This window comes from Sciurus vulgaris (assembly GCF_902686455.1).
Source record: "Sciurus vulgaris genome assembly, chromosome: 15".
Classification (NCBI taxonomy): domain Eukaryota; kingdom Metazoa; phylum Chordata; class Mammalia; order Rodentia; family Sciuridae; genus Sciurus; species Sciurus vulgaris.
This window is the reverse complement of record NC_136476.1, coordinates 1956696-1975106: the sequence shown is the minus strand read 5'-3', so window position 1 is coordinate 1975106 and position 18411 is coordinate 1956696. Positions and strand designations below refer to the sequence as shown.

Genomic DNA, 18411 nt, shown 5'->3' with positions numbered 1-18411 from the left:
GGCTTCCCAAAGTTATAGGAAGCATCAGACATGGTTATATTTTGTTAAAAAATACAGACTTTGTTTCAACAAGATTTGAAGATGCAATGCAATTTACTGATAAATCATAACAAGCTTACTCACCTTTGTAAATACTTTCATGGTATAGCACAGATATTTCACTCTGGGATCAATGGCTGAGTAAGCAGATAAAAGTCTTGTGTTATGAAGGGCCTGTTAAAAGGGAAATTATACTATAAGGCTATCAATTAGATGAAAAAATATTTGAAGCTGGAATATTCTGGAAATGTGCACACTGTGATTAATTTTAGGAAGAATATATTTAGATTGAGATTACCTTTTCTTTTCAGACACATTTTGTTAATTTACTAGGTAATAACAAAGAATTTTAAGTAACATATGATCTCATGACTTCCATTATATTAATATGTCCTTAATTTGAAGTTCTAGAAAACAAGGGGCTATTAAAATAAATAATTAGTTTCCTTTAAGTAAATATAAGATTTCCCTTCACACCACGGCATTATTTTAATTAAATGGCCTCAGGGGACTAAAGAAGTTCTATAAAATCCTGAAGCAAAACTGACATGAGACCAAGAGAGGTGTGGGCACCATGGTTACATAGTTCTCTACAAAACACCTCCACTACAAAATTACAGCAAAGTTCAAGACAAACAAAAGAGCCTTCCACTCTGACCTCATTTTAAGTGAACAGAATAGTAATATATAAATAAATATTTTTTCAACTGTTGAATAGCATACTTTGTGGTGCTGGGGATGGAAGCCAGGAACTCATGCATACTGGCAAATGCTCTACCATTGAACTACTTCCCTAGCTGAAGTAAATATTCATATTAACTGAATTCTCTATCCCCACCCTCAAAGCACTGCTGAGCACATGGCAAGTACTTAAAAATCTCTCTCTAAAGAATGAGTAACACAAGGTTGGTGATACAGCTCAGTTGGTAGAGTGCATGCCTAGCATGCACAAGACCCTGGGTTTAATCCCTTGGCACCACCAAAAAAAAAAAAAAAAAAGACTAATTTGAAGTTTTTAAAAAGGGACAATTATTCTCTTTAATCTCCCTAAAGAAAAATTTACCAATGTGTTATACAAACTGATATCCACTTCCAGGCCACTTCTTGAATGGAAGAACTTCACAATTGGCACCTTTGCTGTTGTAATAGGTAATATGTTTCTCAGACCTAGGTTTGGAAATAAGACAGTGTGATTAAATACAGCAGCTGGGGATAAAAATGGTTTATAAGCTAATGTTTCAACATAAATGATGTAATGTAACTTTGGCTTGTTTCACTGTATTGGACTAGCACTTACTGGATATTGTATGTGTGTGCATGTCATGTGTCTAAGATTATTAGTCTGATAAACACCAAAACAGGAATCTACCATAGTATCTGGAGTATGTTTTCTGTCTATTCTCTTCATAACTGTTCCTAATATGGAGAAAAGCCTATGGGCAAAAATCTGAATCCTTTGAAACAAGTTACTTGTCATGGAGCTAGAAATTATGAAGGTTAAGAGGAAGGAATCAACTTCAGTAAGAGAGAAGGAAATTGCCAGAGCTAGCCTTTGAAAGAAAAGAATGTGAAAACAATAGTTGAGGTTGAGGGAATTTATCAGGCAAGGAAAACCATACACAAAGATGGTCTGAAACAGAATGGCTTGAGGGACTTTCCACGGAATTACGCAGGCTATAGAATGATTTGAAGGAAAGGAACATGGATAAAAAGAGGGAAGAAACTGAGAAGAACCCAGATTCCTACATATCCTAAGAACTATCTTCAGAGATAAAGAGAAGTCAACTAGCTGTTGTAAGTGAGGAATAATCATTGACAATCTTTATTTGAACAAGGCCCCTGGCAATGGATACACTGGAGACACTGAAATAGAGGCATGGTAGCCACTTAGGAAAAACATCTGGGATTAAAGTATCATGGTGGAATGGGAATGCAGAGAGAAAGCAAGACATGCTTGAGCATCTATAACACAGGATGGAGAGGAGAAATGATCAGGGAGACGGGCTGTTAACAGTAAGTTACCATTTTCTGAGCACCGAATATGTTACCAGGGGCATGTAAAGAGTCCTTTACAAATATTACTTAGATTGATCAACCTCATCTTATATATCAGGAAACAGAGACCCACAGAAATCCACTTTGGAACATACAATTGGTAAATAGTGGATATGGGGTTCAAATGAAGCATGAGTGATTCTAAACCTCTGTTGAATAAACTCCATGTCAGACTAATAATCAATTCATCCATTTTAGAGATTCCAAAGATGCCAACGTTCACAATCTAGAAAGAGGATTCAGAAGGAAGGGCAGGTAGCAGTGGTGATTGCAACAGAAGGCAGGCAGTAAAGAGAAAAATGAGTCTATTCTGACATGTGGAAGTATGAATTTCCTCTGAGAATGTTAACTGGTGGTGTCTAGAGGGCAGATATATAGTGATCACATCACAGAACTCAGGTATAAAGCATGTAGAGAGCCAGATGCAGTGGCACATGCCTGTAACCCCAGTGGCTCAGAAGGCTGAGGCAGGAGGATCAGAGTTCAAAGCCAGCCTCAGCAAAAAGGTACTGAGCAACCCAGTGAGACCCTTTCTCTAAATAAAATATAAAATAGGGCTGGGGATGTGACTCAGTGGTCCAGTGCTCCTGACTTCAATCCCTGGTACTTAAAAAAGTATGTAGATGATAGAAGAAATTTCACAAAGAAAGATTTGAGTGGGAGACAGAGGAAATCTAACATACTAATGGGGAAGAAAGGTAAGAAAGCTTGGATTTATTGAATACTTAGAATAGGCATGGTACTGTACAGATTAGGAACTGGGTGTTTATGGTGAGGGTGAGTGAGGTATTGGGATCATAAAGCCTGAAAACGGGAAGCCAGGATTTAAAGCCAGAGAGTGGGGATGCTGGATATAGCTCAGTGGTAGAGTGCCTGCTTTAGGTGCACAAGGCTCTGGATTCAATCCCCAGCACCACAAAACAAAAAATTAAAACAACGACAACAAAAAAATAAAAAATAAAAAATCCCCAAAGAGCCAGGCACAGCTACTTGAGAGGCTGAGGAAGGAGGATGGGCAAGGTGTAAGCCAGCCTTAGCAACTTAGTGAAACCCTTTCTCAAAATAAAAAAATGAAAAGGGTTGAGGATATAGCTCAGTGGTAGACTGCCCCTTAATTCAATTCCCTTTGTCACAAGAACAAAATAAAACACCCCCCAGAGAGTCTGATTTCAAAATCCCTACCAACTACTTTGCTATATCACCTCTAAATTAGATAAATCTTTTTCTCCAACTCTTTCCCATTCAGGAATTAGACACTATCAACCACTATAATACATAAAAGCTTGTCCTAACATTTATTCACAGTAAATCATACTGATTCTATTTTATCAAACAAAAGGTTCCCATGTTTAGTATTTGTTCTTATTTTCTATCCACTGAAATTAAGGCTTAGTCCTCAACTTCTCTCAAACAATTCCTTACAATTTTGTTTAATTCTTGGTATCACTCTTGGATGGTCTCTCAGGCTTCCAGTACAAAAAATTTTATTTTCATCTTCAATTCTGTCACCCTACTATTTCTAATTGCTTGCTGGACTATTAACTCTTGGAGATTATACCTTCACAGCAAACTAAACACCTCCACACAGGTGTTCACTGCAAACATTTCCATTTCTCAAGTATTTCCTGCTTGTAAGTACAAACTCTAAAAATTATCCCCTTTGGAATCATTCAAACCTTTTTACTAGCACCCTCCCTGAGGTCCTTCTGCCCTATCACCTAGACTATACATTTCTGAAGAGACTACAGAAGCTGCCTAAAAAGGCTTATATTTTGCTTTTATAGGGTCTTTCCCCTCCTGAAGAAATTTCAGTGGCTTCCAAGTGTCTAAAGACTTTATCTTATCTCCTACTATTTCCCACTTGAAACTCCTCTCCAAATGTACCAATTTTCTCACTGTCCTCAAAATATACTACAGTAATTCTCATATTCACATCTCTGCAGGCTTAGGAATGACTTCTCTTTCCAACCTTTCCATGGATTCATCATCCTATGAAATCACAACATGCCCATTTCTTCCATCAATTTCCCCTATACAACTCTTTCTCATAATCTCTCTCTCAGAATTTACTTCATCCAAAATACTCATTTTGACAATTGAATACTACCTTATATTATTACACAGGCTGTGAGATTATCTTACCTATCTTAAGATCTGGAAGCTGTTCATGGAAAGACATTTATTTTTAATTTTTTTGCAATCCTTAAGTGCCCAACACAGTGCTGAACACATAGTAGGCATCCAATAAAATTACTTTTGGGAGATTATTTTTTTAAAATATTGTTTTAAATACAGCCTTCTAGCTGCTATAAAATTTTTATTCCATGTAATTTGCATTCCATTATTATTATCTGTGTGCCTATGTCATTTCTACTCTAAAAATGATCTGTTTTTAACATGTCTCTTTCTTAGGAAATTTACACTGAGATACTCAGGGAAAGGGACATGATGTTTGAAGCTTAATCTCAAGTGGTACAGAAATAGCAGCATGAGGTGGACCAATAATAAAAAGTAAAAATTAAGCTCAATATTAAAAAAGTAATAGTTGTAGCAACACAGTACTTAAGCTTCTTTTTGCACATCCTTTGAGACAAAACCAAAACAAAACCCAAATAATCTTTAGAAAATTCCCAAGAGTAAAATGCCTATTCAACAACTAAAATAAATTATATCAATGCACTTTACCAAAAAACAAAACAAAACAAAAAAAACCTACAAAACCAAAAAATACCTTATGCTTTAGCTTAACTTTTACAGGGAATAACCAAAATTAAGTCCCCCCCCCATTACTTAAACAACTTGGTATCCACTTATCTAACTCCTGGAAGTGGGCTGGGGATGTAGCTCAGTGGTATAGAGTACTTGCTTACTATGCGTGGATGTAGCTCAGTGGTATAGAGTACTTGCTTACTATGCGTGAAGCCCTGGGTTCGATCTCCAATAAAGCAAAAAAGCAAAAAAGCAAAAAAGCAAAAAAAAAAAAAAAAAAAAAAAAAAAAAGTAACAAAACTCTTGGAAATAAAACCTATTGAAAGCAGTGGGGGCAATGGCAATAAAGGTTTATGTGTATGTCTATGTCCACGTTGAGAATTAAAGTCTACTCTTTTTATTTTTTAAATATATATATTTTTAATTTTAGTGGTTGATGGATCTTTACTTTACTCATTTAGTTATATATGGTGCTGAGAACTGAACTCAGTACCTCACACATGCTAGGCAAGCATTCTACCATTGAGCCACAGCCCCAGACCCCTAAAGCCTACTCTAACTGTAATGTAAGAAAGCTTTTCATGGTTAGACCACAGATTTTTTTCCCCCTAGTGCTGGGAATCCAGGGCCTAATGCATGCTAGGTAAGCGCTCTACCACTAAGCTACACTCCCAGCCTATGGATTTTAAATTCCATAAGGACAGTTCATTTTCATTCTCAGTTCTTGGCGTAGTCAAGTTATTTTAAAAGATGATTTTCACTATTAACAGCATTGATAGATGCCCAAATTAGCAAAATAATATGTTAATGGCATTTTAGCTCTGTGCACGATTTATAAAACTCATTTATTTTATATATTTATAAAACTCATATATTTTAGTTAATACTTTAATTTCTCAGTTTTCTTGATTTTTTGATTAAAAAAAAATGAAGGGAAGTGACTAGCTCAGGGTTATAATAGCTTGATGAGCAGAAGAGTTGCAAATACAGTTACCCAGGCCAAAATGTTCTTCACTATGCTTTATGAGGTTTTAATAATTTCTATGCTTTGATTTATATGATATCATTAAGTAAAATGATTTACAAAATTTCCTGTCTGGTATATACTTTTGTCTTGCAGGGGAAACACACACACACATGCACACACACACACACAAACTGAGGTAGGGAACAATATGCACACCAATTGTCACCAATTCCGAGTCTTTCATATTTATATGTTATGATATTTTTTAAGGACACTAACATTGCAAGTATTTTATAAAATGAGTCACTATACTGCTTTATTGGCATTAATAAATTCTAAGTTCACAAAACACTAAAAAACATTTTTACAGTATTTTTAGAAAAAATCTCTAGAGGTACCTGAATGTTTTCTGAGGACTCTTGCCAATTCTTCAATAGTTCTTACACAATCCAATCCCTGCAACAAAGACGACACAAACAAATGAATCAAAACTGGAAGACAGTTTATAGTACCCACTGCCTTCACATATAAGGAAATAATTTAAACTCATTCTGTTTTTCACTTTTAGTTGAGAATCACAGTCAGTATTCAGAGGAAATATTCTAAATATGCAAAAACTGCTACAAATCCTATGTCCTAACTGCTTTTGGATGTACAAAAAAGGTTAAAAGCAGTCAGGAAGCCATGGTCTGAGAGCTTCCTGAAAAGTCTTGAACTATGGACAAGGACCTCCATTTCCTTTCTATGTAATTATGTCTCTTAGAAGTACCCTATGTGCCAGAATACATAAGAGGGGGCTTCTGTCCCTCATTTTATTAATTCCAGGTAAAAATCTTCATTATAGTTTAAGGGTTGATGACTTGCTGTGGAGAGTGATTAAGCTTGCATTGTTTCCCCAAAAGACTATCCAAAATTATAATGCAGAAAATTAAGATAGTATATCAAATATGAATATTTCTAATAAATCATACTTAAAAACACTTTCACAGTCCCTACCAATGTAAGCCATTTTGATGATTGTACACAAACCAGAACCTATTTGGAATTTCACTTTAGAAATGCCCTCAAAACAATTTTATAAACCAGGTTAAAAAAAAAAAAAAAATCTATCTTGAGGTTGTACAATAGAGTTGTTCCATATGGCAAACCTAATCTTGCTTATCCATTTTATTCACCAAATTCTGGGTAGATCATTTTTGTCCATTTTTCCAAATCTGTTTTATCTTCAAAATGTGGACTTGAAACTAAGGCAAAGAAAGCTTTTGAGCAACAGTAGCAGCACTCATCTGGATATATAGCCTTTGGACTACTGTTACAAACTCAAAAAGTGGGGACATGGGGGGGTAGCTTGGCAGTAAGAGCTAGCATGCTCAATACCTCAGCACCACTAACCAAAAATCAAAAATAATAAAAACAGAAATAAAACAGAACAAACAAAACAAAAATAAATAGGAACTCAGTATGTCTCAGACTTTATATAGTTTTTATATAAGTGCCTTCTTACACTTATAAGTGCTGGCACACTTGTTCTGCTTTGTGAGCCATATGAGCTCTGCAGACATGGAGAAAAACAGACAGACAATACATAAATGAATGGGTATGGCTCTGTTCTAATAAAACTTTATTTACAAAAACAGACTGTGAGCTGAATTCAGTCCATGGGTCATAATTTGCTATTTCTTGATATACATAAACCAAGCTGATGTGCAGTATGATCTCCTGAAGCAAGAGAAATAGAAATTATTATTTCCATTTTATAGCTATCTACCAAAAACCATATTTAGGTACTGACGAAGCAAAGTTGTCTCAAATCCAGGTCTCTGGACTATAAAGTTAGACTCATTATTTACCACACTGCCTACCTGGTTAAAAACAAAAACAAATATAAAACTTTATAGATAATGTACAGATATGCATACATCCAGGTCAGTCTAGTGGCCAGGCCAAAGGGATACCAGGGAAGCAGGTTTGGTTTTGTAGAATTCCCAGAGGTCACTTTCCAATCCACTTCGTACTAAAAGTTGAAACTGCAAGGCAGTCTATTCTTCATATTCACCTCTAAGCTTAATGTACTTGGCTAGAGTAAGTGCCAAATGGCACACTCTGTATGGAATGCCTTGATAAATTTGGAAAATACCAAGCTGTACTATCAGTCAAGATTGGTCAAATCACACTGCCACAGCAAATACAAGTTTTATGTGGTCACTGTACCTCAGCAGTTTCATGTCCATTAATCGTCATACAGACATCAAGGTCACTCTGTTTGAACCCAAATCCATTTTTGGAGGAGCCAAACAAGCTCAATTTAGTTCCTGTTAGGAATATATGAAAAGTAATAACTAATTACCTGAGTACATTTAATTTTTTGATCAAAATGGCCCTCTCATGAATCAGAAATACCCAGTTGTTAACTATCCTATCTCATAATAATTTTTATGAACCATTTATTTATTCCAAAAATATTTCTTTCAAAGTTTACTTTAATATACAAGCTGTATATGACATGAAAGATTACTAGGTGCCATTTTCTTCTTAAATATAAGGACATTTCAAACAAAATGGAGATCATTTCAACACATTTAATAATATATCACTTCTTTCTAAATAAATGCACGTGTGAACTCTGATTATAAATGTAATATTAAGTGAAATTCACTTGTGGCATCTACTAGAATAAATTCTACACTGCCACTTTCTCTTCTGTTCACAAACCAGGATTTGGTGGACCAAAGACCATCCTAGGTATATCAAAAAACAATTGAAACCCTGAACCCACAATCACTGAAAGATGTTATTATTCTCAAAATTAGTGTGCTTGTAAAACATGTAAAGGTCAAATTACCTTTCTTAAGGGTAAAAACACAAATCACTTACCTGGAAAGTCCTGTTTTATGAAACTTTCTAGATTTTGCCGGATATGTTCACGAGCCTGATCTTCTAAGATAGTTGGAGAAAAATCCTCTGTTTAAAATAAATAGACACATTGAGAAAAAGACTATTGACTTTTTTTTTTTTTTTTTTTTTTAAGTTAAAACCATTTTTTAGATAGTAAAACTTACAGGCTTTAAAGAAAACACCCAATTTTTGTGCCTTCACCTAGATAGCATATGTAAAATAAATAATCTTTTTCTTTAACAGAAGCGTCTATTAGGAAGAACTACTCTTAAAATGGAAACTAATTTGGACAGGCTCTGTACCTAGGTTTCATAGAGACCCCAAAGAGGGAATCCAAAAGTTTGTGAGCATGTGCATGCTTTTTCCTAAAGAGAACCTAGTTTTCTTTGATAGCTTTAAACCACCAAAAAGTTTTTGTTTCCATTTTAAAATCCCTGGCAGGCAGGCATGATAGTGCACACCTGTAGTCCCAGTTACTCAGAAGGCTGAGGTGGGAGGATCACTTGAGCCCAGGAATTTGAGAAGCCTGGGTAACACAGTGAGACAATGTCTCAAACATTTTTAAAAACTATCTTTCAGCATAGATGGACACCTCAAGATGTAGCAACATGAAGCATTAAGTTCTTCATTCTAAGCCGTGGAATGGAATGCCTCTCTTGCAAATATTTTCTCATTGTAGAACCTGAAACCTTGCTATACCAATGCTCTCCCAAACTCTACTCTTCCTTAAAGGGCTGTAATGCCATGTACACTATGAATTAATGTTAACTAAAAAGTATTCTTATGCTCAAATTTTGGAAATGTTGGATTAAAGATGTAAACACAGGTTGCTATAACATTGCTTTTAAACACCACTTTTATCATTCCTTTACTATACTAAAGTGCCTTGAAAATCTCTAAAGAAGATTTATTGCCCCCAAAGGGAGAGGGCAATATGTAGTTATTCCTTATTTAGCAAGGGAATACTTCTGGTCACGAAATAGTGCACCTAGGAAAACATTTCAAGGAATGTAATCTATTAGTTGGAAATGCTAACATAGTACATTAATCTTAAGACCTAAAAGAGGGGGTGTAGCTCATTGATAAAGCACGAGTTTAGCATTTCCAAGCTCCTGGGTTCAATCCCCAGCACAAACAAAACAAAACAAAACAAAACAAAACAAAACAAAAACAACTTAAAAGATATTCCCTCCTTCTGTATTTCTTTAATAATTTACTTATTGTGTGTCCCAAATGGGACCTGTATGACCACTGAAGCAGGAGGATCTCAAATTCAAGGCCAGCCTCAACAACTTAGAGTGACCCTTAACAACTTAGCAAGGGTTTCAAAACAAAAACTAAAAAGGACTGTGGATGTGGCTCAGTGGTAAAGTACCTCCCAATTTCTAGTAAGAACAACATTAAGTCAATTTACTTTTCTGAAAAATCAAAAGAAATATGAATAACTTACTGTAACACTGGATACAAACTTGATCTAAAATATTTGAAAACTTGGGTGTTAGTGGTGGCAAAGGTTCCAGCTGGATTCTTTTGAAGTCTTCAGGGCAGTCCTTCTTTAGATGACCCTCTCGTTTGCACAAGCTGCACACTACCGTGGGAGACTGTAGGAATATGGCAAAGCAAAACAATACTTAAAACTTTATTTGCCAAACAATGGGGGTTTGGAATCTTTTTTTTTTTTTTTCCTTTTGGTATTAGAGATTGAACCCAGGGGCACTTAATCACTGAGTAACATTCCCAGATCTTTTTATTTTTTATTTTGAGATAGGGTCTCATTAAGTTGCTTAGGGCCTTGCTAAGTTGCTGAGGTTGGCTTTGAACTTGCTATCCCTCCTGTCTCAGCCCCTTGAGTTGCTGAGATTACATGCCTGGATCATTTTTATTTTTGTTTTTCTTTTTCTAAGTACAAAGTCTACTCTTCACTTTCCAAATAAATGAAACAAAATGTAGCTACTAAATGATCTGAGAGATGAAGGCATCCTATGATGCCATCAGGAGAACAGGGTAGTTACTATCAGCATTCCATTCCTCCTATGCAGATGCCCACAAATCTGCGGAGGTAAGAAAGAAGGCAAATCAAGTGGCTGTATTAGGATAAAAGACAAAACTTCTTCACCACAACCAAAACAGGGAGAATTATATTCTGGTATATGAAAATTCAAATTATTATATGTGTTAAAATTGTTTAAGGTCTCCTAGTGGCACTCATTACCTTGCCTTTGGTGAAGATAAGTTTACTAAATTCATAGAAGAAATCAGACTGGTCCACAGGTGAATTTTCCACACATACATTTTCTTCTTTTAGATTTATTTTATTAAGTTCCACAAGTAGAGTTCCATCTACGTTTTTTTCACATTCTTTCAAGTCTTCATACTTAGCAGGCTCAACTAATTCATCATCCTCTTCAGACAGAGCATCTTCATCACCTGATCCAGTATAGGTGTTGTCCAGCTCATCTTCATTAGCAATGCCATCCTCATCCTCTCTTTGGTTAACAGTGAGCCTGGGTTCTTCCTCCTCCTCTTCATCTTCCTCCTCCTCTTCATCAAAGTGAATGATTTCAGATGTTTGGCCCTGGACTAAAGGGGCAAAGTGGTTTAAAGAGTCTTCTAGTTCATCAGTACCTTCTACACTTTCTTCCTCAACATTAACCTTGTCATTGAAAGTAGCAAATCCATCACACACTTTAGTTGCAGGATCCTGGAGGCCTTCTAAATTCAAAGTGCTATCTATCTCATAATTATGTGTGCTGCTGCCAATTATGAGCTCTCCACATTTGTTACTGCTTAGACCAGGGTCATCGGCAATCAAAGGATGCTTGCCATCACTTCTGATTTTCTCCTTCTCATTTTTACTTCCTGTTTCTTGATGGTGTACTTTAATATCCTCATAATCATTACAACTGACTTCTGCCTGGATACAGCCTGGGTTTTCCAGATGTGTGCATTTCCTGATGTGTACATTTCCTACTTCTTCAGATGGTGGGCTTCCAAAGCTTTTGGCAGTCTCTTTAAGGGTAAGCGGCTGAGTCTTACAGGTATTTGCAGTTGAAGTGGTAGTAGCACCAGGACTTTGAGCCAAAACTGAATTTCTGAGCTTATCATCTTTTGCTTGTACATCTGGATCATGATTTATTACTTCTTTAGAATGTTCTGAAATACACGTAACTGCGCTCAGAGGCTTTGGAAGGCTAGATTTTGTAAGTTTGTGTGGAAGAGCAAAATATTTATATGTTGTCCTTAAACAGTGAAGTATATATTCAAACACAGGTTGATTATTTAGGGTCCTTGCCACATTTCTTTTAACAGAGTAGGGATCTGTAACAACAACAATGAAAAAAGAAATACACCACTTCATATATTTCTATTTCATTTTCTAAAACTTAGCCTGCTGCAGATAAAAACAGACAATGAATAATGGTGAAATTTATATCTTATATGCTTAAAAAAGAAAAACTGCAGATGGGAAATAAGAAGATACAGTATAAGAACAAAAAGCAATGTTTTCTGAAACATCTGCTCTATGAAGAGAACCCATCCTGTACAGAACCCCTTCCCTATTTCTGCCGTGACTGCGGAGGTAAGAAAGATGTCATCAGTGTGGTTATCGCGCCCTCAGGAAGTCAGGTCTTCCCTATAGGCTTTGCTGCTGAGTGCTCTGCCTCCCCACTCAGCCAGGCCCTCTGGTTTGTCGAGCTTACCTCCACTCTTCTGCCCTGGGAAGCCCCATCACTGAATTGGCTGGACTGAATTTCAGGGGCGAGAGGGAGGCACCAGGAGGAGACACCACTTCTCTCAATCTTTTCTCCTCCCCTAGAACTCCAGCAGGTTAGGCAATTGGCCAGAAGAGCTGAGCCAGAGAAACTGCAGGGGAGGGTTTAAAAATGTGAGATCCCCATGACTGCACACAGAATTTATGCAAAATGCAAAAAACCCTCTTATGCAACATAAAGCTTGAAAAAAAATCAAGCAAAAATAAGAGAATTCCATTTAGGAGATTCTGTAAATTATTTAAAGGAGGAGAATTAAGATTTCTAGAGGGGTTTCAACCTCCTGACTTTGCAAAGCTGAGAAGAGCTTGTCTATTTAATGACATCTACAGAGCACATCAGTGTGTCTTTGATATAGTGGCTTCAGTTAAATAAGCCTTCACTAAAAATGTGTTTTTATGAGTAAGTTACTGTTTACTACTTAAAAAATAATTATCTGTTCCCTTTACTGGAGAGTTATACAACGAAGAATGTCAGTCTTCACAAGAAAAAGTATTTTCCTCATCTCTGCAAAACTAAACACCACCAACAATAATCCATGAAAGGACTGAATTTAAAAATCCAGAAGTGAGAACAGCAGGAAAGGGGAAACTCAGATCACTGGGAAAAAACATTAAGCATTTAAGGTGTTAAACAATTCACAAAGAAAGAAAGAAAACTCAGCTAGTGATTATTCCAGTTGCTTAAAATTTAAAATATATCATTGTAGTTCTTTAAAAACTCAGGATGAACCTTTTAATTCCTTTAGGTGACTCATTGTAACACATGCAAGATCCTAACTATTTAGATCACCTTTGAGGTCAGGCCTACCTTATAAGTAGGAGCTGAAAAGAGACTGAAATAAAAGCATGCTGTTAGACTGGTACCTTAAAAAAAAAAAAAAAAAAAAAAAAGAAAAAAATTAAAGATAAACATTTTGAGATACCTTCAATGGCAATGCGCTTTTTGGGCCAATCCTTTGATTCTCGAGATATTGATTCTTTGACACGGATACTTATCACTAAATCAGCCAAATTAAATTCTAAAGCATAGAATCGCAGCAGTTCCACCCACAGTTGCCCAACTGGTACTGAAGGCTGGTGTTTTATATCAAATATTAATGATACCTATTAATACCAAAGAGAAACACATTGGTTATTTCAGATTGTCAGCTCAATCTGAAAAATTAAAGATCATTTGAGCATCAAATTAAAAAAATCTGGAACACCTGAGCAAAGATATGAATTTGATAATTCATCTAGACAAATCACTTTGCTTGTGGTAAAATAGCAAAACTTCACTGCATCCTTGAGATTTAGGTAGATTAAAATCTAGTGATTACCATGTAACAGATAGGATCAGTTTTATTTAACCAGACAGCACTGAATTTTGAAATTTTAATAACAGGTGGATAGGACCTTGCACAGTTTGCTAATACTCTCAGCATGGATGTCCACCAGTTACTGCTGCTGGAGGGTACCTTTATATGGATACATGGAAATGTATAGTAGCTAAAGACACAGAGAAAAAGGAAAACCAATGCTCTCATTGCCCTGATATGCTACATAAGCACACTAAATCTGCCAGTGGCAATCAAAGTAAAAATAACTATAATAGAAATTGATACTAGTTCTACAAGTCACTGACTTGACAAGTTCAAATAATACAGTTCATATAATATTTTGTGAAGTACACAGAACTCAGAATAGGAAAAGAAATAGGGTCCAAATAGTGATTCTGCCATTTCATAGCTCTTCACTGCTCTGCAACTTAGTGTTTTCATTCTCACATTGGCAGTGCAGCACAATGGCTAAGAAAACTGGCTTTGGAATTGGGACAATCCAAACTCTGCCAAGAACTAGCCATGTATGATCCTGGTCAAGGTCTATAATTTAAGACTTGGTTTCCTCATCTGACAAATGGGGATAACAGTACCCACCTCATTGGGTTGTTGGGAGGACTGAGTGAGATAGTGTCTGTAAAGTGCTTAGCACAGTGCCTGGCACACAGTTTCAAAAAATGGTCGCTATCATTATCTGCAGAGTAGGGATGATACCACCTATAACACAGGATAGTTATGAGGATTAAATCAGAAACAAGGGAAAGCATCTGGCAGACTTGGTTGCTTTCTGTATTTTTTCACTCAGGTAGTCTTTAAGTACAAGAAATTCACATATCACTGAAACAATGTCACAACGGTAAGGTGCTCTTAAAAGGTAATCTAGATAAGATGTCCATATGTTAAAAGATAAGAAACTGAAACCCAAAAGTTTTCAAGAATTGAGAGAAGTTTGCGCTGCTTATAGGTGGAATGAGAAGGTCCCTTGATCCCAGTACAGTGTTTTTCTCACCACAGCAGGTGCAACTTCTACAAAGTCTAAAGCTCACTTAATTTCAGATATGGCAGCACGACTAACGTCTCCAAACAGCATAAAAATATAAAAGTAAAGCATTAAATGAACTTACAGCAATAGCTTGTTCTTCACATTAGTCTTATAATTCACATTGAAAAATTTTTTTTCTCTCAATTTGTCTCCAATCATACTTTACCAAATCAAACTTCAAAATAACTGGTATAGTAGTTTATTCATCAATAAATCTCAACCACAAAAGTTCTTTGAATAAGTCATCTGGTGGCCTTACAAGGTAGAACTGATAAAAACTGGAAGTTGTCTGAGTCCCAAACTCTAGAGTTGAGGACACCAGGGAAACCCCCAGAAACTGAAAGCCTTATTAATTTCACCTCTTTATACACAGCCATTTTCAGCTTTACAAAGGATTTTTAAGCATCTCACTAAAATGACTTGAAAACAGTTTTTAAAATGGAACTTAAAAAGATCTTTAAAATATCTAGATTACCATCACTGAAACTGTTGTTTAGAATGAGAGAACATTTCTTTTTCAAATAAAGTAAGAATAGTAGCTAACATTTCCTGAGTGCTTACCACATGCTTGGCACTGAGTTAAGCATTCTATAAATCAATGACCCTATGAGAGGGTACTAATATTATCCCCATTTACAGGGAGGAAACTAGGGAATGGATAGATTAAGTAATTTGCCAAGGACACACAGCTACAAGTGGAACTGAGATATGAATTTGCTTATGTGGCTCCTCAGTCAGGGCTCTTATCCACAACTGGAACCCCAAATAGAAAACAGATAAAAGTGGTGCTGTTCTGGTGGCAGCAGGGCTGTGGTGGCACTTCCTCCTTCCTGTTCTAATGCTTAAGAATCTAGGAAACACACCTGGAAAATCTGTGATTCACCACTATCCTCATTTTAGGAACAAGTAAACTACAGAATGGAGGAATGGTATGATTTGTTTGGGTAGAGATGGGATTAGAATTCTGGCATCAAAAGTATTTCATGAATATTACTGTCATTTTACTCCAAAGGGTTATGGGAAGGTCATGGGGTCTGGGACCATTCACCAATTTGAGAGAGGATTATGTGACCTGTGTAATTACAGTGCACAGATTTTTTTATTGTTGTTGTTGGAAACTCTAATGGTAATTTTTTACACATAGATATCTTCATGCACTACCAATAGTATGGGACCAGTACATTAAATCATATGCTTATTTACAGTTATTTCAGTCCTTTGAAGTTAACATTCCATAGATTTCAACCTCATAATACAATCTAAGATCTAAGCTCTTTTGAGGGTAGATACAGATTTAGCTTTGAATTCTCAGTATTTTTCCAAGGCCTCTGTACAAAGAATAAACCATACAAATAAGTATCTATTTTTAAAAAAATCTTTTCGTATTACTTGTTTATTCAATGGATTGAATAAATTAGGAAATGAAATAGCCATGAAATACTTAAGATAGTTAAGGAAAGACAGGAAGATTAACTAACCCATAAACACCACAATTGATAACTGAAATAAAAATCAACAGTAAAACTAGAAATGAGAGAACAGACCTGCCCCCTCTTAATTGGCCTTTCTTTCGGTGCCTCTTCTTTTGCTGTGTTTGTATCCCCAACATTATCAATATATTCCCAGACCACAAAGTCTTTCTCAACGTCTTTAAGGTTGAAGTTTGCAAGTTTGTTTAATGAGAATCCTTCAATCTAGGAAAAAGTAGACATCTATTATTATAAGGTAGAAACCATTTTTGTATTGATTAGAGCATATTAAAATGTTTGAAGAAATGAAAAATTTAACATACTCCAAGTTCATTGAAAATATAAAAGATATTATTTGTGGAATGTCTTTAAGATACACATAAATTTAAATATTTTTAGCTGGGTGCTGTGGCACATGCCTGTAATCGCAGCCATTCAGGGAGGATGAGGCAGGAGGGACCAGAAGTTCAAAGCCAATCTCAGCAACTTAGTGAGATCCTAGGCAACTTAGTGAAACCCTGTCTCAAAATAAAAAACAAAAAGGGCTGGGGATGTTGCTCAGAGTTTAAGCACTCCTGGGTTCAACCTCCAGTACCAAAAAACAAAACAAAACAAACCAACAACAACAATAACAACAACAACAAACCACAACCAAAGTAAAAATCAAGATTCTGATTTGCAAAAGAAATGGCAACTTTGTGAAATGATTCTATTTTTCTTTAAAGCAGTGCTAGGGCTCAAACCCAGGGCCTCCCACATGCTAGGCCAATGCTCTACCATTAAACTACACTCTCAACCCATTAGAATTCTTTAGTCTGGATTAAGGATGTACTTCAGTGGTAAAGCACTTCCATAGCATGTGCAAGGCTCTGGGTTCAATCCCCAGCACTGAAAAACCAAACCAAACCAAACTAAAAAGTCACAACAACAAAATCTCTGAGAAGGAAACATGGCCTAGTGACTAAAGCCATGAGTTCTGGAGTAAAACTCACTGTGCCTAAATCTTGGCTCCTTAAGGCACTTACTCTCTCTGTCTCACTTTTCCTGTAAAATGGGATAACACTAGAACTTCCTTCATAGGACAGCTGTGATATGAAATATCTGTTTCTAGATATGCCACATGTAGAAATACTCAATAAATCCAAGAAATTGTTACTATCACTATTATAAATATATATAATTATAAAAACTAGATTCTCTTAATTAGAAGTTTTTTCTTTTAGTTTTTCATAGTACTAGGAATTAAACTCAGGGGATTTCAACCACTGACCAGTCCTTTTGGCTTTTCTTTTGAGATATAGTCTCCCTAAGTTGCCCAGCCTAGTCTGAACTTGCAATCCTCCTGCCTTAGCCTACTCTGTAGATAGAATTACAGGCATGGGCCTTTGTGCCTGGCTGGAAACTAATTTTCTGTGTTTAAAATTCTAGTTAAGTCCAAAGGTTTCAAAATGCATTTTTATGTGCTATGAATGAATGTTAATGCAAAAGAAAATGGTCTGGGTTCCAAATTTCTGAGAGATATTAACAGAGTTGATTATATATTTATTATATGATGGGACTCATTACATAATAAACAGGTAAATGAACATAATAAATTGTTGGATGTGGTATGGATAAGGTTTTCCAAATTTACCTCTACCCCAAAGAGTAAACAGAGTGATCCTTGTGAAACGTAAGACATCATGTTGCTCTCCTAGACATAGTGGTTTCCTTCTTATTCAAGAGGAAATTCCCCTTTCAGGGTCTATTGTAATCTGGTCCTTGGTTGTTTCTCTGACCCATATTCTATTCTCCTGGTTTGGAACTAACATCTGCTATACCCTCTGCCTGGAAGGCTCTTCCTGCTATCAATCAGTTATATGGCTCAATCTCCCAATTTTATTTAAGACTCTGGCTCTACTAATTTTTTTTTTTTCTAAGTAGCTTCCTGCTTTTCACTCTTAATTCATGACCCATTATGATTTACTTCAACTGTATCAAGGTCTAATAGTAATACAATGGAAATCTAACTGGGAGTAAAAGTTTGAAGACTATACTACCCACAGTGGAAGAGAGCTGAGTATAATGGGAGAGGCTAAAAACTTTGAGAACGATAAATCAGAACACAGGGACACAATATACTAAACTTCTTGATAGAGAATTTA

The 18411-nt window shown here is 36.0% G+C and overlaps 1 protein-coding gene across 5 annotated transcripts in view; it reads right to left on the bottom strand.

The window, feature by feature from the left end:
- Window positions 1-18411, bottom strand: part of TUT7 (terminal uridylyl transferase 7) — a 59502-nt gene that overhangs the window by 21310 nt on the left and 19781 nt on the right. For all 5 annotated transcript variants that reach the window (XM_079113364.1, XM_079113368.1, XM_079113367.1 and 2 more), the window contains exons 11-19: window positions 16343-16492; window positions 13361-13541; window positions 10878-11983; window positions 10116-10266; window positions 8645-8731; window positions 7982-8082; window positions 6169-6226; window positions 1103-1206; window positions 124-213 (exon numbers count right to left, since the gene is read on the bottom strand). In XM_079113364.1, coding sequence (XP_078969490.1) covers window positions 124-213; window positions 1103-1206; window positions 6169-6226; window positions 7982-8082; window positions 8645-8731; window positions 10116-10266; window positions 10878-11983; window positions 13361-13541; window positions 16343-16492 — 2028 coding nt within the window. The remainder of the gene's footprint in view (window positions 1-123; window positions 214-1102; window positions 1207-6168; window positions 6227-7981; window positions 8083-8644; window positions 8732-10115; window positions 10267-10877; window positions 11984-13360; window positions 13542-16342; window positions 16493-18411) is intronic.